This window comes from Labrus mixtus, chromosome 7 (genome assembly GCF_963584025.1).
Source record: "Labrus mixtus chromosome 7, fLabMix1.1, whole genome shotgun sequence".
Classification (NCBI taxonomy): Eukaryota; Metazoa; Chordata; class Actinopteri; order Labriformes; family Labridae; genus Labrus; species Labrus mixtus.
Genome location: NC_083618.1, coordinates 2,536,350 through 2,557,757, shown reverse-complemented (window position 1 = coordinate 2,557,757; position 21,408 = coordinate 2,536,350). Strand labels below are relative to the sequence as shown.

General features: G+C 40.1%; 1 protein-coding gene across 4 annotated transcripts in view; it reads right to left on the bottom strand.

Moving 5' to 3' along the window:
* LOC132977474 (arf-GAP with coiled-coil, ANK repeat and PH domain-containing protein 3-like) overlaps window positions 1-21,408 on the bottom strand; it is a 53,120-nt gene that overhangs the window by 15,105 nt on the left and 16,607 nt on the right. For all 4 annotated transcript variants that reach the window (XM_061042061.1, XM_061042059.1, XM_061042060.1 and 1 more), the window contains exons 2-10: window positions 12,729-12,786; window positions 9,551-9,670; window positions 8,992-9,045; window positions 4,516-4,574; window positions 4,129-4,312; window positions 3,957-4,001; window positions 3,748-3,843; window positions 3,142-3,216; window positions 1,424-1,435 (exon numbers count right to left, since the gene is read on the bottom strand). In XM_061042061.1, coding sequence (XP_060898044.1) covers window positions 1,424-1,435; window positions 3,142-3,216; window positions 3,748-3,843; window positions 3,957-4,001; window positions 4,129-4,312; window positions 4,516-4,574; window positions 8,992-9,045; window positions 9,551-9,670; window positions 12,729-12,786 — 703 coding nt within the window. The remainder of the gene's footprint in view (window positions 1-1,423; window positions 1,436-3,141; window positions 3,217-3,747; window positions 3,844-3,956; window positions 4,002-4,128; window positions 4,313-4,515; window positions 4,575-8,991; window positions 9,046-9,550; window positions 9,671-12,728; window positions 12,787-21,408) is intronic.

Below are 21,408 nucleotides of genomic sequence, written 5' to 3'. Positions count from 1 at the left end.
TTTTATCTTTTTTTATATATTTTGTGTCTGGATCTTAACTGCTCTCCTCCTTTTTCATCTGTCTGCTCTTTGTCTCCCTCTTTTTCTCACCCTCAAATCAAACCAACCACTGTGTTTTCATGCCATCTGTTGACTCGAGCTGGCAGAGGACGAAGGAGGATGTGAGCTTGAAGCTGGCATCATCCACCATCAGATCTCTCCAGTCTCTACTGATATATTGAACTCTCTGACTTTAAACAATAGTGGAGAACAGACAAAGCTCAAATCATCTTACTATCAAATGCTTATTGTATTAAATGAATAATTGCATTATTTACCACGTCATAAACGATTGACAGGATTTTTATTAGTTTTACATTTTTCAAATATATTGGATCATATAAAGGAAGCTGTTGGTATTATCGTCAAACATTGTGAATAAACACTAAACAGTAAAAAGTCTCTATGAATATATATATATATATATATATATATATATATATATATGAATAAGATGATCTTAACTCATAAAAGCGCTGACCCTGAAATAATCCTAGAAAACAGATTGAATAGGAAAAGTAGGACGTGAGGAACAACTTCAAATCAATATAATAAAGAAATCTACATTAAACTCGAATCAAGAAGCACTGGAGTAGTAATACATGTTCTATAGAGAACAGTGTCATAACCAGGGAAACAAGACATGAACACGAGGTTACTAAATAAAAAAACAAAGAGAACAAAGAAAAGCGCTGAACAAAGCTGATGTTGATTGAAGTTAGTGCTGGGTAGCATAAAAAGATAATGTCTTGTCTGCCAAGTCATGTACCCAGAACACACACACACACACACACACACACACACACACACACACACACACACACACACACACACACACACACACACACACACACACCTGCTCGTCCACATTTTCTGAGGTACTATAATTTGTGCGACTGTAAGCTGTCAAGAAGCGTTCCAACCAAGAAACGTGTGTGTTCACCTGTATAGTTATGTAACAATCCAGTGATGCTATCAACCAATTTAAGCAGGTCAAAGGTGAAACACGCTCGCAACTGTTGTGAATAAACGACTGAAGAAAAGACTTGTGCTCTCTTCTTTCACACACCGTAAGGTTAAAAAATCTCTTTATGTGCAGAAATTGGGATGGAGGCTTACACCAGAGCTCAGAGATCACACATGAACGCCAGCATCAAGGAATCCAATCCTCTTAAAAAATAAATCTACCGCCACTGCAGGCGAGGTAGACAAACATCTTAAAATGTTTATCCTGGAAGATTATTACACAATGCAGTAGCCAACTTGACATTTAAAACCTCTGAGACTTCAGAAAAGATTGATATATTTTGAGTCTACAGGGTGTGTTCTGCACAGACTGTGGATCAATTTGGGGTTTAGATAAAAAATGAAAATGTGAACTCACCTGCATTAGAGTCTGGAGGAGGAACATGGTCAGACGAGGACAAGACAGGGAGACAGAGAGAGAGAAAAGTGTTCAAATTAAATCACTACTGTGAAGCCAAATCTGTGAGACATTCCTGTGCATAGTTTGCTCTTATTAGAGGGTCCCTCTTATATATGGCATGAGCTCCTTGCAACTGAAGTGTGTTCACATTATTGTGTTGAAAGATTCAGTCTAACCCATTTGTTAGGCTTTCAGATTAAATATTTGTGAGCTGCCGCTGGGTCAGACACAAAGCCCCACACTGTGTCTGGCAGGTTGCTGGCACTCTGCATCTTCATTTATCAGACGGATTGGCCAAGTTTGTGCAATAAAAAGTTTTTGGCACCCCTTCTGGTGACAGATGGATGAATTTTGCGCTTCTGTGGATGATTGCGATTGTGGGGCCAGGTTGAGGGCTTGAAAAGAAGAACTGTCTTTATTCAGCTTAGTGACCCCTACATTAAATACATCACACTGTCTTTGTGACAAACCCCACATCCATAAACGTGTTCAGATTGCTTTAGAGGTTTTCTGTTCTTCTGTTCGTCCTGGAACATTTAACAACAGCACCTGAATTTGAGCACTTTTATCCCTTATGGACACTTTAGGACACATCAGCTCAGGAGCGCTCGCTGTGGGCAGCTCCTTCACTCTGACATCTCTCCATTAGTGAATGTCCATAGGATCCTGTTTGTGTGCATGTGTGTGTATTTCAGCCTATGTGTGTGTTGCATGACTTACAGAGTGTAAAAACTGAAATTTCCCCTTGCGGGGATCAATAAAGGTTAATCTTAATCTTATTTATTTTTAACCGCCCAATACCTGACTGTAACTGTTTTATTTGATTTTAATTTCTGACTTATCACTGTAGTCATTTCAAGCTTTTACATTATTTTAGTGTTTTATTGTTCTTATTGCTCTTTTATTGATTTTATTTTCTGTAGTAGCTTTATCTAATTTCTCATTGTTTATCATTTATGTATGTTTTCTCGGCATCATTGTCAATGAGGGTCGCCCTCAATGATCTCTCCGAGAACTTAAATAAACGTTGATGATGATGATGATGAATCAAAGACTGGAGCCACGGATGGAATTTCAAACTGAGACAAAGAGATCTTAAAGATAAATAAAAATATGTTTTAAATAAAAGATTTATGATCACATGAGATACTTTTGTTGTGATGCACGAAAGACATGCATAAAAATACATTTTGTGATGCCTTGTCTTTTTAAAGAGCTTAAATAAAGCCTGAAGTAGGAGGAAGCTGTCACGCTAAGGTGAGACTAAAAATCTTGTTATGACTTAAAAAAATCTGGTTCAGCCACTTTATAGGTCACTTGAACAATAACATGTTATTCAAGGCAAGTCAGGTTCATGTGTGTCACTATTAGCTTATTCACAATCAATAGAGACGTTACAGTTACCAAACTGAGAGAAGAATAAAATCACCCAATGAACTCTTGTCTTGAGGATAAACTAACGGCTACTTGGTCTTGATCTTATTTAAACTAATATCAAAGAGTGCACAAAGGTTTGGTATTCAATATTAGTCTCGGACATGTGAATACCACCAGGAAGTGATTCCTTTTTTTCTATGACTGCTTCATGTAGCTGACAGGGGAATGAACGAGGAGCAGAAGGAGATATGTGAGGGCAGTGAGGGTGGGATGTAAAGAGGTTTTTGTTGCTGTCTCACTCTCTGCTGGATGATGGCGTGTTTGTGCTCCAGCTCCCTCTTCTCCACGGCCGAGTCGATCACCAGCTGATCCAGCTGCACCGAGAGAAGAAGACAACAGATTCAGTTCGGTTGTGATATTAGGCAAAATACCTTTGTTTCCTTTCCTTTGTTATCTGTTTTCTTTGCACCGATACACCAAGACAAATTCTTTGTGTGTGTAAATGTACTGATTCTGATTCTGATTCTGAATACACAAGACTTACCTTTATAATAAACACAAACCTTTGACAAGGCAAAACATTGGTTGAAGACTATTCTATTTTAGGATTCATACTTTGGCTTCATAGTGTTGTTCTTAATGAGCCAAAACCCCTTAAACCATAACCTGGAAAATAAACTGCATAGTTTCTGTTGAATTTGCATTAATTAAACAGAATAAAATACTCAACAGCCACAGACAAGACTCCAACATCTGTTTACATCAGTGCATGTTATTTGTCCTAAGAACTGTTGTTCATAAGGGATTGCCGAGCAAATACAGAAAAAGTAGCTGAACAATAACAAGTGTTTAAACATTTGAGTGTGTGTGTGTGTGTGTGTTCACATTTCCTTGCTCTTGCTCACCTGTGCAGCCAGTTTTTTCATGTAGGGGTCGATCTCGTCCAAGATGTTGTAGCCTTGTTGAAACAGAGTGTATTGAGCTCGCATGAAGGACAGCATCTGCACGAGACAGAAAAGGAATAACAACGGTTTGAAATATAGCTTATACAAAAACATACAACGTTATAGAGCTGTCAATCATTAAATATAGGAAATATGTTTGGGCTACTCACTGCATCTAAGATCTCAAACTTCTTCTTGGCTTGAAGCACATTAATCTGCCACAATCAAACAGAAAAGTATAGATATTAGACTGAATGTTTGCTTTCTGTTTCTGTTGAGTGTAAGCATCATCTACTGGCCAACACTGGGAACAACATTGGTAGTGAGTGTCTTGTGTTGCACCTGTAGCACGTAGTCCAGCGCCAGGTGCCTGAAGGCCTTGCGGCTGAGGATGAGAGCCTGCGTGGCCTCCTCGGCCTCGTGCACCTTGTTCCTGGGAGCCTGAGCGTTCTTCACCTGAGCCAGCTCCATGTCCTCACGCACCCGATCAAACTGCTTCTTAGTGTCCTTGAACTTACGCACATCCCTAAAAGAGAGACAAAGAGTTCAGTCAGAATCCAAATAGACACTAATGTGTAGCATGTACACAACATATGATGTGAGCAGTTACATTTTAATCAATAATATATTTCAGTCTTGATGTACCAGATTAAAATATCAAAGATGATAATTTAATATTGCACAAGGCTCTCTCAGTGCTATGTATAATCTGTGACATGAGACACTTACTCTTTAATGAAGGTGTGGAGCTGCTGCTTGATGGACCTCTGAGCCTGGTCAAACAGAATCTGTGCACAAGGAGTGGGGACAAAAGGTGTGACACTTCAGCATTTCGTTTTTCTCATATGACCTCCAGAGCAGGGGGTGACCATATCTAAATCTGTAGTTGCTACATCTCACCACATGATGGCAGCGTGAACCCTTGTGGAAACAGATAATTCCACAGGCAGAGGAGGAGATAGGGAAAAAGAGATGAGGACACACGCACACACGTGCAATCACTCATCTGCTGTCTCAACAGATCTTTTTTGCATTACATTATCTTACACTCATCTCCTCAGCTCTCCTCCCCTTTCTTCTGTGTGTCTTTCATCTTTGCATTTTTTTCACGTTTACATTTTTTGTTTTTTTAATTTTAAACACATTTCTAAATAAAATGGTTAAAAAAACAGCTGCTGTAGAGCAACCTTCTACTGTAATAAAGTAATTTTGTATATTTCATGTTACTGATTCATCCTTAGAAGTGAACAAAACAACAAAACAAACATTTAGAGACATACAACTCTATACACAAACAGGGAGATTAGATTGTGATAGTTTGCAAACACACAGACACACACACAGACACACCCACACACACACACACACACACACACACACACACACACACACACACACACACACACACACACACACACACACACACACACACACACACACACACACACAGAAATACACACACACACATAGAAATCTGTAGTTAATAAACATACACATTGAGGATTACAGGCTTAGTCAGTGGGTGTGTCAGTGGGTGTGCATGTGAGTGTGATCCATAGGTCCTTTCTACAGAGCCACGTGCCTTCACAGACTGCTTCTTTGGTTTCTTTGCTTTAGATCACAGTTAAGTAAGTTTCAAGTCAACGTCAAACACCAGACACCTCATTTTATTCATGACTGTGCAAATGTACCTTTTTACAACATCTCTTTGTTTTTTAGTTATTATCCACTTTGTCTCACTAGCCTCATTAATCCACCTCTGACAAAAAAATATCCACTTTATTGGTTACACTTAACAGGTTCTTAAAGGATGTTTCCTGAAAAGAACCACGGCAGAAGATGTAAGCAAATGGTGCTTAGTTGGTACATACCCAACAAAAACTACAACTAAACGCTTAACTAGCAAAATTGTAATCCAAGCATGACTTTTCAAATCATTATCATAAATAAAAGATGAATAAATAAGTATTTGATGCTTAATTAAGATATTTAAAGGGAAAAGTAACTCCTTTAAACACTGGGTTTTGAAATAAAATATAATGTGATCATGTCCATAAAGCTGGCAATAAATTGCTAGTTGGTTGTAATATGATGTAGTTTAATATAAATACAACTCGTGTGTTTTCTTTTTCCAACAGACTGTGGACAATGTGCGCTGTACATAATAAAGGTTTGGTACTTTCCAGTGCAGAAAGCCAGTCAGACAGGAAATAATTAAATCCCAGAAAAAAATCAGTTCCATCAGAAAAGACTTTAAACCCACATGTAAACTAATCCAAATATCCCACCCAAACATGCTCCGGATTATAGTGCCCTGGGTTTGACCCAACCCGACCTGCAGCGTGTAAACACTCATTTCCCCCAGTACTATTCAGGTTATTCAAGATCCTGTCAAAGTCTCATCAGTCATATCTCCTGTGTCTATTCAGAAAAAAAAAACAGCATGCTGATGATTTTGCAGGAAATCTCGCAGAACAATCTCTACGAAAAAATCTGTTTAAATCCGCAATAATATCACTCTCACTCTGTTGAGATTAAAGCAAGGATTTATGCTTGTTTGGAAGAACACATATATGCTTATCATGGGATTCACATGGAGATTGTTTTTCTCTTTGAATGCCTTTGTTTGGTGTGTGAAGAGATCTGAGTGGCTGCAGAATAAAGGCGTGTAGTGGATGGTCAAACCTAGATCGATTTTCGTCCACTTTGTCTCCCCCCCTCCATCCTTTCATTCATACTGTCTGCCAGAAAAGCTATTACTGTAATTCCTAGGTGTTAGAGTGGAGGAGTGGTACGCCTGTGGTGAAAGGTATGTCAGGGGAGGAGGAGATGGATGGATGGATGGATGGATGGATGACGGATGGATAGATGGATAGATGGATGGATGGATGGATGACGGATGGATAGATGGATGGATGGATGGATGGATGGATGGATGGATGGATGGGTGGATGGATGCATGGTTTGGATAGGATTTATGATGGATGGATGGATGATAGATGGATGGGTGGATGGATGGGTGGATGGATGGATGCATGGTTTGGATAGGATGGATGATGGATGGATGGATGCATGGTCTGGATAGGATGGATGATGGATGGATGATGTGATGGATGATGGATGGATGGATGGATGGGTGGAGAGGTTTTTGGCATGCAGAGAAAAACAGGTGGTGGTAATAAAAAAATAAAAAAAGGGGGGTGGGGGTGCAGTTGACCTAGCGGTAAGGTCACGCCCCATGTACCGAGGCTATAGCCCTCTAAGTGGGTGGCCCTGGTTCAAGTCCGACCTGTGGATCCTTTCCCGCATGAAATTTCTTACTCTCTCTACCCGGCTTTCTACTCTATTGTCCTATCAAATAAAGGCAAAATGAATCTTAAAATAACCAAATAAAAATAAAACACACATTACAGAAAGAAGAAGCACAACAACTAAAAGCTAATATGCAGAAATCTTTCAGATATGTGAGCACATGTGATGAGAAGGAGGGCAAAGATGGCCATCTAAAGGAGAAGACAGAGGAGACGATTCATCTGGATTCATGCAGCTGATGGATCTGGATCTCGTGTGCAGCACTTTGACTTGATTTAAAAAGGGATTTAAAGTTAAACAGGCTTGACCTTGACAGAGTGGGTCAGAGAAGTATGAGCCGCAAATGAGAAAATATGGGGAAAAGAAGGAGAAGGATTAGTGAGGAATATCAGAGGATCAACTTTAGTTTTTGTTGTATTCAATGTTGTGTTTGTGACTCCTGCTCTTTTTAACTAACCTTTTTAACCAACAGTGTTTGAATACCTTTCAACTACCCCAGCACTTTTTATTTGTGCGCAATAGATTAGAATAGAATAGAATAGAATAGAATAGAATAGAATAGAATAGCATAGCATTGGTTTCATTGAATGTTCATAATTTTCACCTAAAAAAACTCCCAAGACAGGAGCCCATATCTATAACATTACAGAAGCTTTCCATTTAGATTATATTGCAGATGAGAATGACTGAAGCATGGCAAAATGGGGAAGATTTGAAGCTCACAGAGGTCACAGTACAACAAAGAGGTTAAAATAGAAAGATAAGAGTCATCTAATCCGAAAGCACAACTGCTTTTAAAACGCAGCATCATTATCCCGTCCAGTTGTGAGACAGGATGGAGTCAAAAATAAGATTGTCTCTATTTAAAATAATAAAAATAATAAAAAATCAAATCAAATGTAGCTATCTGCCTTTAATTGAACTGAAAACATCGATATGTTCTCAGTCTTCTTCTTGATAAAACAAGCTTTTACTTCTATTTTATAAAAAAAAAAATTCTGGGAGAAAAATGGAGTGGAGTGGTGCAAGGAGTTGCACCACTCCACTCCATTTTTCTCATCCCTTTCTCCCCTTCCCTTTTTCTCCTTCTCTCTTTCTTCATCATCCCCTGAAGTCCACCCTCTCTCTGTTACAAATCCTTGTATCATCTGCCTTTTTGCTATTTTCATTCACACACAAACAATTAGCAGACAAACTCCTCAAAATATCTTAGAACTCTCACACTTGACTGTGAACATAAATATGAATATGAATCCAACCTGTGCATGAAAGTATAAAAGTGTACAGCTTGCCAACATACTGCATGTCATAATATTCCTTTAGAAGTCAAATTGCCTTGAGGCTTCACAAACCTGTTCTGATTCTCCAGAAAAGGGAATTTCTTAATCACACTAAGTATAAAAGGTAAGAGTCACACAAATCAAACCTGTGTGTGTGTGTGTGTATGTGTGTGTGTGTATGTGTGTGTATGTGTGTGTGTGTGTGTGTGTGTGTGTGTGTGTGTGTGTGTGTGTGTGTGTGTGTATGTGTGTATGTGTGTGTGTGTGTGTGTGTGTGTGTGTGTGTGTGTGTGTGTGTGTGTGTGTGTTTTGTGTTCAAAGTGTGTGAATTATATCAGGCATACACATCTGGTAAAGCATGTGGTTTTGATCATACGCTTTTGGAGAGGCCTGTGTGGACAGATTCACCGTCATAGAGTGAGGTCACACTTAAATTCTCTGTATGTGTGTGTGTGTGTGTGTGTGTGTGTGTGTGTGCGTGTTGTGCAATACTGGACTGGATGTCTGAATACGTTAACATGCCAGGAGGAGTCAGGCGTGTCGGAGCAGCAGCTCCACCTCGACCTCTCGCCTGTGGCTAAAAAACAGTGAGTGTGTGTTAAAGCGGCCTCACCATGTGGTAGTTGACGATCTCCTGCAGGCTTTCTCCACACTTCTCAAGGCATTCCTGTGATGTGGATGGAGCACACAGACACACATGTTGAGGTAAAGCACACAGGTATGTATGGGATACTACTAAGTATATACATTGACAAAAAAAAAAGTGAAAAATATACATAAACATTGTCTGCTCCACACAAACAACGTGGTTTAGAAATGTACTTTGAATAAAATGTGTTTAACTATAAAATTTGTTTGACTATGAAAGCATTTGTTTGTCTTGTGACACCTGAAACGACAGGAAATCTAGTCTAAATGTTTTCATTTGAGAAAACCATAAAGCAGGTTTCAGATCTGTCTGCTTACAGCCATGTAAACTATCAGCATAAACATCTCCTGTCTGCATGTGGTCACATCTGTCATGCTTAAAACAGCTGGATGACTCTGTGTCTGGACAATACTGTTTATGCTGCTCTGCTGTTGTTGTTACTGTAGGGACGGAGCGATCACATGACGAGACCCTTCAACAATACTTGGTGAATAGACAGATCTGAGGTCAGTTTTCTCCTCACCGATATCGTCTCCTCTTTCTTGCACTGCTGGGACAGGTCCTTGATGCCGTTTACAAAGAGCTTGTTGGCGCTGACGTAGGCTCTGCCGGCCTCGATCATCCCACTGCACAGCTTCACCAGCTAGAGGGAGAATAAAAATACTCGCTTTAGATGCACAACAAAAAACACTTTCTATTTCAAGAGTCAGATGTTTTACACAATGCCCCCGCTAGGATATTAATAGTTACAGTGTCGACGCAAATCAAGCAAAGCTTCAAAGAAATTGTTGGTCACATGCAGAACGCAGCAAATTTAGAATAATCCTGCTTTCTGTTTCTGTTTGTAGGACAGTGCAGCAGACGCTATTAAAGCTGGACTGTGCCGTCTACAAATGTGAAGTGTTTTTTTAAGCTTTGGAATAAAAACACACAGTTCACAGGATAAAAGGGCACATGGCCTTATGACCTTTTTTATATTCCATCAATTTGACCAACAGACCTTTTACCGTGACTTGAGCTGCGTCCCAATTCCTTTATCTTTCATTTAATCAACTTTCACAGGTTTTTATCCAACAGGAAGTAGTGCATGCAGATTTCTAAATGTTTTCAATCCTCATCTTCTTTTTGCATCGTCACTGATAGATGTGAGTTTTGCATAACTGTCAGAGTATATTCACGAGAACAGTACTAACAGTTACATATGAAGTAAATATGAAACTGTATTAAAGATATGATGAGGAAAAACACGTTTTTATCCCAGACACTGCACTGTGTAGCACAGGTTCACAAAGTGTGTTCTATTTCCTGATAAGCCATAGTTGCCTTAAGACGTATTCATTTTCACCTTATGTACATTTTCTTACTATAACCCAGCATAAAAAAGAAAATTTACTTTACAAATTACATATAAATGAGCAAAAACACTCAATCAATATTAAAAAACCTTTGAAGGTTAAAGCTCAGTGGTCAAATCCCACTCATCCATGGAGGCTATGGCCTTTTAGGCAGCTGCTAGGGGTTTGACTCCCACCCTGCCACCTTCTGCCATTTGTCACATGTCATGCGCCACACTCTATTTCCTGTTTCCAACTCTATCTACTTCCTGTCCTCTCAATAAAAGGCATAAAAAGGCCCTGTGAGTAATTTAGTTATTGTTGAAAAATATCACAAATGTTGCTACTGGAGAAAAAGTCAGCGCCATCCATTGAGGACCAAACATGTGTGAAGAAATGTTTCAGGGAATTCTTTAAATAGTTGGGATGTTTTAATTCCAGGGAACACTCTGCTGCTAGCTCAAGATCCAAATGAAGGGATGTGAAGGTTTGGAATGTTTTTGGAGCTGCTGTATAGTGTGACACTGTAAAGTTGTGTACACATGGTCTATAGCTGATAGGAATAAAACCCTCAGTGTAAACATGTATATCACCAGGTGCAGACAGTTCACAGCCATAGTATGTGTTCTTTCAAACACCACATGAGCTGGCAAACACGCTACACTTTCTAAGTTTATGGCTTTCATGATAAGCTATAGAGTGGTACACTATCATTATCAACGCATTGATGCAACTGTGTATGGAACATGTGCTTGTGTGTGTGTGTGTTGGTTAGTGGCTGTGCAGAAGAGAGAGTGCAGTAAACCCGTAATGATAGCATTCCATGCAACAGTTCCCAGGGTTGTCGCAGTGTGAGTGTGGTGTTCTGGATGGCCGACAGAAAGTCTTTCGACTCAGCACAGACCTTAGAGTGATGAACAGTGAGTTTGAATTGTGTTGTTTGTTTGAATGTAAACTTATCTGCTGTGCATCATGCAGGCTACACTGACGGACGCATCGCCCTGATGGAAACCCCTCCCTCCCTAACCCCATTTACCTCAAGCTCAAAGATCAACGCTCTTTGGCGCTGGAACAATCTGTGTATGATGTGTATGCATGTGTGTGTTTTTAAGTGTGACAGAGTGGAGGCCTGGACAGTCGATTGAAATGTCAAAGTGGAGCATGTTCGCTTAATACTACACATTAATGTAACAATATGGACATCTTGATAAACCTGTGGCAACATCGTGAAATACCAGAACAATCTAAATAACCACGTCATGTCTTGAATTTTTTAATGCGAAGGACAACGAGGAAATGAATTGAATCAAGGGAGACAAAAGAAGAAAGAAGGTGTGGTCATTATTACATTACATTTAATACTGTCTCATCCTTTAAAAGCTGTCTGACTTACAACACTATCAGTTTATCTAAAGAGGCATTACCTCACCTCATAGACTCTCTGGAGGCGGTTAGACAGCAGCTTTGACATTAAAGTAATTACATCCATCACTGATAAAATACAGAAAATCATTCCTTTTGTCTAGATTTATTCATTTTCATATAACTTTTTTATGATGATTCTTTCAGCTGAGTGCTGCTTACACTTCACAAACTGTTCCTTCCTAGTACTGTTTATAAAGTTACAAGAATATTAATACATGCTCCAATAAATACTCCTCCCATCTTCATTGATTATTGTGGTCAGTTTTAAAACAAGTCATGCAAAATGTGCTCATAGTAGCCAAAACCTTACAAAGGTTGACCATTTCACATTTCTTTTTAATGATCCTCAGCATCCATATCTACATATCCACTGTTTTTTTTGGGTTGTTGTTGATTGCACACAATTTCTCTGCTGAAGCAGGTCAAACAAATCACAAGCTCAGCTAACCGAAGACTCTGTCTCTGTGCAACACTCTCAAACCACAGAATATAAAAAGTGGCTCTGTGACATTTGTCTGCGTTTGCTCAGTCAGTGTGCTTGCTGTTAGCCATCAATATGTGTGTGTGTGTGTTTGTGTGAGTGTGTTATGTAGCAGTGCATGAACCTATTAAATATAATAAGTAATGTCTGCAGTGTTTCCGGCTCTTAATCACTCTGACATTTAGATAAGAGACAGCAAGAGACAAAATGAGAGATTCAGAGGGCACTCTGTAGACATTGTCAATGACTGACATTATTTCTTCTTTTATGGTTTTTTTCTTCCAGACATTGTAGATAAAATCCAGAACATCCCTCTTTTAGTTTACTAACTGTGTTCTGAAATCAGTGTGTCTACCACATATGTTTGAGGCAGATTTCCACTAAAAAATAACAAGATAAAGGAAACACAATTTAACACTACTACAACCATGAACTGGGTAGCTTGTTGGCATGATTCATACCTTGTCTAGCTTCGCTTCAATCTCCACGACGTCTGTCTCCACATCATCAATGCCAGCCCTGCGGAGAGAACAAAGCCACACAGTTAATCAGACCGGAAACACAACATGCAAAGGAATACCAAGGTAGTGAGAGATGAACGAATGACAGTAGAAGTGTATAATAATGTACATGTAAGCATTTACAGTATCTGTATTTTACCCCTACTGAAACTTAAACTACAACTAGTCTCCAGACATCAGAGTGTCTCAGCCATGATCATTAATCCTAATGACTGGATCGACAAAAGCATCGCTGTGGAAGATTAGTGAGCATGGCCTGAGCTGCAAAATCAATGAATGACATCATGCAGAGACACATACTGCTCTTTAAGTATATTTAAAACGAGCTGTTAAAAGATGTGTTTGGGACCGGAGACTTCACGTTTTATAACTGACACTAAGAAAAAGTGCATTACAAGTACTCAGGTTTTGGCTATAAATTTATGTTGTGGACTAAATATGAAGGTAATGGGACTTGACAGCCCTTAGTAGTGTGTGTGTGTGTGTGTGTGTGTGTGTGTGTGTGTGTGTTGTATAGCTCAAAAAGGATTTTTTAAGATTTACTACATATTTCTAGCACAACTGGAAAGGGGTGTCCGTTTAGTGTTGCAAAAAACTTGTTTGAAAAAATAGTCCTTCTAATACACCAAAACCAGTGTGTGTGTGTGTGTGTGTGTGTGTGTGTGTGTGTGTGTGTGTGCACACACACACACACACACACACACATGCAGACACATGTCCACATTAAAAAGGGTCAGTTGTTATGGCAACTCCTTGTATGTGGGCCACACACAGTGCACTTCAGTTCTCGCTATGTCAAGATACATTTCTTATTTCTTTGCCACAAACAAAAATAGGCAAAAAGAAAAGAAGACATGCAGTATTTCTCACTTTTTTTCTTAGTGAACAGGATCAGCTGAGTTTATTGTAGATGACATAGCCAAGCATCTGCGTTACACCCTGCATGTACTGGAAAATGATGACCCTAACCCCCTAAAAAAAAACGGGACGTAATGATGATGTCATTATACAATCCTGACCCCACCCTCATTTTCATCTGACACATCAGAGCAGGGACACTGTGCATAGTTGGAAGAAGAACATGTAAACACTTTACTCTGAAATGTTCATGACTCTTTAAGTGGGTGGGCTTCAATGTCCGGCTGCAGCTTTAGCACCTGCTCCAGAGAAAAACATTCCCAGAATTCCTTCTGCCCCTTAGATGGGCGATGTTCAGCTAAGTATGTCTTGCACTTGTCTTCTTCTTCTGTTTCTCCTCTCACCCAGAACACACACTGTTTATACAGACTGCACTCCTCTCCACCACAACATGACACAGACACAACAGGCGGGCCGTGTGTGTGGTCTGCACAGGGGAAGGCTGATTTATATTGTTCTAAAATACTGAAGCGCCGACCTTTCATTTAGCTGTCGGAGTAATTTGATGCACTTAAGAACTGTTGTTGCAAAAGTGTCTGGCATCATGCAAATCCATTAAAACTAGTTGCCAGTTTCTGCCCTTTTGCTTCATGTCAATTAAAAAGCTTTATTCCCAACATGTTCTTCATTAAGTCACCATGAACGAAACACATTCAATGTCAAACAGCTGTTCCATCTGGAGGATAAGCTCATTAGGAGTGTGTCTCGCCTTGTGCAGCACACGCAGCGCACCAAACAATGACTGACCATATTTAAACCAGAGGCGACCTACACCCTGTTGATCCGAGTGTAAAGGTTCAACGCAGGTTTTCAGAAAATGAGAACTTTTATGCTGTGTGTTGAAGGTTGAAGGTTGATCATTTTATCAAGCACATTCTTACAAGCCGGCATATATGTGCGTGCAGAGTGTTGAAAATCAATACACCCAGGATACAGCTCTGGCAAGGTTAAAAATAAAATAAAATAAAAAAAACGGTTCCCCAAGAGGCATCTGTGTTTGCTCTTGATGGTGTGTATGTGTGTCCTTATTTGTCCCTTTCAATACCCTCTGCAGAGTGCAGCATCTCAGCTTTAATATATTCCCTACAGAATGCATCACAGAGTTACAGGATTATTAGATTATAGAAAGAAAACAGGGATGCAAGGAAGGAGATGGCGTGTGTGTTTAATGTGTGTGAAGTGTGTGTGTGTATGTGTGTGTAAATGCACAAGAGGAACACCCCAAAGCTGCTTCACTGATGACGACAACGATGATGATGTATCCCAGCCAGGAGGGGGATGGGCCTGTACTCAGTCACAGCCAGTGGTGGCATACTGTACACGGTCTGATATCACAAGTAAGGCGAGGGGGGAGGGGAACCTCACGTGCACAAACTCCACGTGCACACCCATCAGCCTCCACACTGATGTTAAGAGTCTATTCCTGTCTTCCATGCTGCATCTGTGCTCTACCAGGAAGCTTGCGTGTCCATCCTCCTGCATCTCTTTACACACACACACACACACACACACACACACACACACACACACACACACACACACACACACACACACACACACACACACACACACACACACACACACACACACACACACACACACAGCAAGGCATCCAGTCCAGAGATGTATCAAAACCCTCCCATATCTTCCAGACTCGATGTGTCACATGACATCACGTCCACATCTGCAACAAGGACCAGAGGGACTTCAGCCGAGGGGACAACAAGTCCTCTGATACCACAAGAGCCTGGACCCAGCAGCTAAAATACTCACATGCAGGAAACATTAGCAAAGATGTTCACTGGACATGACGTGATACATGTCTGTTAGACAAAAGAGGCCTCCAGTAAAACAAACTTGAAACTTAACCTGATTCATAACGAGACTGGAGCGACAGTGGAAAACATCTGCTCAATAGTTGCTTTTTAATCCGAGCCTCTGACCTACGCTAACACTGTATATGCGTGCATCTATGTGATCATTTTGATACCTGAAACATACTGTAATTTACTTGTATAGTCCCAATTTTTTTATAAAGCGATCTCCAACACCTTTTATTTCTTAATATTTTGTGAGCTGACTCAGCAATTCGGGCCGTGCAGGGCAATGACCTCATTTTCTACTGACATCAGGTGGATAAAAATCAAATCCACTGTCTCATGTTCAGTCACACACATACATGCACACGCACAAACACTAACACACACACCGAGACAAATAATCAAAACTAAGCACATGAACCAGATGTGGATATGACAGACAGACAGTGTGCGCTAAAGAGACAAAACAGACATAAACGAATGAATCACAATATGGATATGACAGGCTCCACACGCAAACATACACACACACATGCACAAGAACTCACTGACCCGGAAACCTACTAAATACATCGCCTCATTGGAAAAACTCGGACAAAAACAAAAACTACAATTGAGTAAAACCTGTTAAATCTAGATCCACCCGGACAAAGTGAAGAAAGAATGAAAATGTCTCAGGGCCTTTTGTTAGACAGCTGGAAAATGTTACCAAGATAACCTTTTACATGCTCCAAAGAAGATGAACAGCAGTGTGTGGAAAACAATTTGTGAAGTTACTTAAGATGCTCATCATGCATGTTTTACTGTAGGAATAACAGCTTAAGGCTGTCTCATGTGCATGCATGCATCCTTAATGGCCCCCATTGGCTTATAAAACACTGTAAGTCACAGCATCTCTAAGAACAGCAAGACACATACAGTAACAGTGGAGGTTTGTCGGGAACATTAAAACTAGTATGTTTGCAACCTACAATGAGAATGTCTTAGCGGTGTTATATGAGCATTGGGTGTTTATTTGCCATTGGTATCATGGTTGGAACTAAGGTATCTATCACCATATTGACTAATATAAACATTGCACCATTATAAAATGTTTCAAACCACATCACCCAACATCAACAGAAAAGGTTAAAACACAAAGTAGTTACATTAAGTGGCATAAAAATGATATAGTCAGTGATATACATAGATCAAATATTTGCTGGTCAATCATGTGATCAATTCTAGTTAAAAAAAATTCACACCTTATAGTGGCTGTAAAGACTGTTTGTGAAAGGTCTAAGTGTGTCCATCACAGAAAATAATGACATCATTAAATGTCTTTCCTTTTTGTGTTTTAAAGAGTGACGGTAGTGTGAGATTTAAACATGGAAAATCTTTTAAAAATGACTAATTACTAATAAGAATTTAACTATATTGAGAGAGTTTGTGGATAGTCTTGTTTTTATTAAGCCACACACACACACACACACACACACACACACACACACACACACACACACACACACACAGATTCAAACTACGTACAATCTCATTTATAATGTAAACACACTCTCATCATCACATCTTCAGACTCCTCACACAGACAAACACACACATCAAAATATAACCACTTGCCAGAATTCCAAGTAGCAAGCTCCATAGCAACCATTCATTGACCCCAATCTCCATGGCAACAGGCATCAGCATTACTCACGCCTTTTTTACTGACCAATTTCCTCTTTTTCAGATGTGTCTGTCCCTCTACACTTCTCTCTCTGTCTGACCAGCACCCTCTTTTTACAAAATGCTAAATTTACCAATTGATATGTGTTCTAACTACACAATCTGCTGGTGCAATCTGTGAATCTATGGCTGTAGGCTACAGTAGTTGTCTGCACCTGCAACACCTGCTTCCATGGGCAGTGTGCCCTTGAGTGCTAATCAGAACACATCAATCTTTGTCTTTTTCAGCTGCTTTACACCTCATTTCCATAACAAAATAACAGATTGGGTCTTTGATGAAGTCATATTTCTTTGGTGAAATCTATTTTATTTTTTTATATTCTGAACTCCACATCATTCCCCCGTTGTTCTATAACATCGCTTATTGTAAGAAAAAAGGGGAAGTTACATTGGAAACTTTAAAACCTGTTTGCTAACTGGAGATTTTCAGATAAATCTGTGGATCGCACATTTTGCTTTGTCTGGTGGTTTTTAGGGTGTGGACAGTTACTGCAACCAAGCCTTTAATTCTCGTTCTTACATCCTTGACCACACTCATTTAGTTTCTAGATTAACAAACAATATCGGTCACATCAAACAAACATTTGCACCTTAAACATGTGCACGGTAAAAGAATATCTTAATTACAAAACAAGAGTCCCCGCCATCATATTCGCTGTGTCTCTGTGCTTTCCTCTAATTATTGTACATGACAGCTTTCTCCCCCTCCCCAAAATCATCTATTCCCCCCTTTCTCTTTGTTTCATCTGTGCACGCCTCCTTCTGTCCATCTCACAGTCTCTCTGTCTGCCTGCTGTCTGTATGCAACCATTATTCATCCGCTGCTGGCATCCGGTTGAAGAATGTGTGCATTTTAGTTAGTAATCAAAATAATTAACTCGTTTGGTTAAAATAAAAAAAAATGTGTTTCATGGCGGTTGCAGCATATTTAGCAGAAGCGACCTTGACTTGAGTCTCCATCGCACTCGCATGCACGTGTGTAAACTCTATTAAAAGAGCTCTCAGTTAATGATCTTCCCCCCAAAAAACACACACACTTGCCCAAACAGACTGCCTTTTCAAAAGCAACAACAAGGCAAGCCAAACACTGGTATCTTATGTTAAGACTAACAAAGACGCCTTCACTGCTTCCCCTTAAACCCCGCCTCCCCAACACACAACAAACATCACACTCATTCCCTGAAGAAAACGTTTAACTGCGCCAACTGCTGATGAGACAAAGAGACCAAACATGATGCTGATAAATAAGGACAACCATCACATGAGTCCTTGGGTCTCAGTTTAAATTTTGGAATTATAATTCAAGATCAAATTAAAAGTAATACATCCACATGTTTGATAAAATTGATTCATGATAATATTAATACCACTCTCAAATCTATAAGGTATCTAGAAGAAACAAAATCTAGAAGCCAGTTAGTAGAACAGAGCATGAATACAGAAGAGCTAGTCTGACTCTGCCCACAGGTTACAACATCCACCAGCACCTATAAGCTCACTAATTATCCAGGAGAGCAGAGGAGGAAGTAACTTAGCCCCTCAAAGAAACAGTCCCTCACATAACAACCCCTCTTAACCACTAAGTCTGGCTCATTTGGACATGTGTAGTCTAAACAAACAACGTATTAGGTCCTAATTAGTGAGCTATTGACAAGTTCCATTTTGGCTGAGCCAGGTTTGCATCCTGGTCTTTACAATAAGCTTGAGCTTCAAGGTTCTGACGGTAGATTATAAAGGAGGGGGGGGGGGGGGGGGGGGGAGTATAGGGGAAGAAAGGGAGTATAATTTAGCTCATTTTCTTTCAGTGTCTTTGGTTTCTCTGTTTTTGGGCAAAGATCAGCTGATAAAACAGAAAATTCAGAAAATGTTCACCAAAGAGGGGCCAAGGACAACAATTAACAACCATTAGTATGTTTTGAACAATAACCCATTGACACAAACATCTACTGGCTGTTAAAGAAGATTATTTATCCTCATTGCTGGATACACATTTTTATCATGTAAATATCATCCCTACAATTATGTATCGATACTGACTACATATTCTTTTCTGCATTAGGGAAACAATTATACCCATGACAACATCCTCCCACGGTGACATCACTGTTGGTCAGGGTCTAGTAGCTATAGTTTGACTTCAAACACACTGTTACAGAGAAGATAGTTTCTCTGCTTCCCAGCAGCTGTCAGACCACCTGCCTGCTGGCCTCACTAAAGAAGAACATTAGCCCAAACGTGATGTATCTTTGTTAACATTACTCATCTGCAGCTGTCTTCTACACCACCTTCTATAAACACAGTGCATTCATAAATACTTCTGGTAGATCAGTCTTGGATGTGGAAATGTACACATCATACCAGAGTACATTCCAACGGCAGGCCAAGAGGAAGTGTGTTGAAGGATTCAGAGTGCAAAGCAGACAGAATTATTTCTCTCTAATGTATTGTAACTGCAATGCAAGCCAGGTGGAACTGATTTTTCTCAAAAATACAACTTTTTTTCGCCCCTCTTGCCGCGAGAGAAAACTGAGAGTAAAACAGTGAACACATAGGCAGTGTTGTACACAGGATGTGGCTCTGCTGACTGAGAGGAATGCATCTTGAGTTAGATCACCAAATGAACAAGGTTTCTTTTGCCTTCAAGTGGTCTTAAACCTTTGGGAGCGACAGAATACACATTTCTGCACATTTTCAACTTAAATTATTCTGATAACAACCAAACAGTATTGCTATTGTCATAACCTGGCTCCATGGCCATGACAAATATGAGAAAGAACAACTTAAATTGAGGTAACAATGATTTATTAGCACAACGCACCAACAACCATATAGCACAAACAACCATGGAATGAATGTGAATGTTAGGCAAGAGAAAGAGAGAGAGAGAGAGAGAGAGAGAGTGAGAATCCACCCTGGGGTCGGGCTTTTATGCCCTGCAAGCAACAGGCCCAGGTGCTCTAGATTGGACCATCCAACTCCTCAAGGGGGCCAACTAGGGGGACAGAATCAATTGGTAATAGCCTGGCTAAGGCAGTGACCGTTACACTATATTAATGTTGAACACTGCAAAAATGTGTCGTGTCACTTCTATTTCTAATGCATCCTCGTAGCAGGCATAGACTGTAAACAAAAAGTGGACAAAGCCTACATCGCTACACCGCTACATGAGTTTCCACAAATATCGTCAACCAGCACAGGAACTGTTACAGAGTGTCTTCATCCTGTTCTCCAGATATGGTCTTTCTTGGTTTCAAAATAACATGATGGGGGTCATCCCATCACGTTATGATCATGCTATGATGAGGAGACGCCGGTAGGGCTGGAAACCCATTGAGGTCCACAAAAATGCAAAATTCAAGGCATTTCAAAACTTCATTCCCCAATCAATGGGTGACATCATCGTGGCAAATTCCACTTCTGAAACAGTCTATGGCAGAGCTGAGGCCTGGGCGGAGTTGAAGGTTTTGAATGTTGAACCATTTGCAGCTGGAGGGCATGTTTGATCCGGCATCACTCACACTCTAAGGAATGCACAAACTCACAAACTCACTGCCCACATATTGAACGTGACGGGCCTCACCTTCTCAAATTAGAGGTTAAGGAAATAGTTTTAAGATAGACATGCCAGTACAACCCTGATCAAAAACATAAGAAGGTAAAGACCACTTATCAGGACAGCTGCAATCCTGTGTCAATTTTCAAGCAGTGTACGACACACAAACACACCTTAAAATGTGATTTGACAGAAACTCTAAATCTTCCACCACAGACTGAAAGCACCAGGAAGACAGTGGGACAGCGAGGGCAACCTTTAACCCCTCACTGACCTCCCAGTGGGATATAAGCAGCAGCAGACACGCACACACATGCAGCCTGCATGAGAAACACAGGGGAGGAAGAAGACCCCCTGTTGTGAACAGGCACTTGGTTCCCATGAATCTTAAAGCTTCTGTCCTATTTATTTCCATAAACTGCAAGTATCTGTGAGTATGCAAGTCAGGGCACCAGTCTGAATCCACTACAAAAGAAAAAACACTGAATTCTGTTTTCATGTGATGATATTTAAAGACAACAGTGGTATGCTAGCAGAGTGTTAAAGCTAGCTAAATGTAAGCAATGTCCAGCAATAATATGTGTTTTATTTTCACTCGTATCAG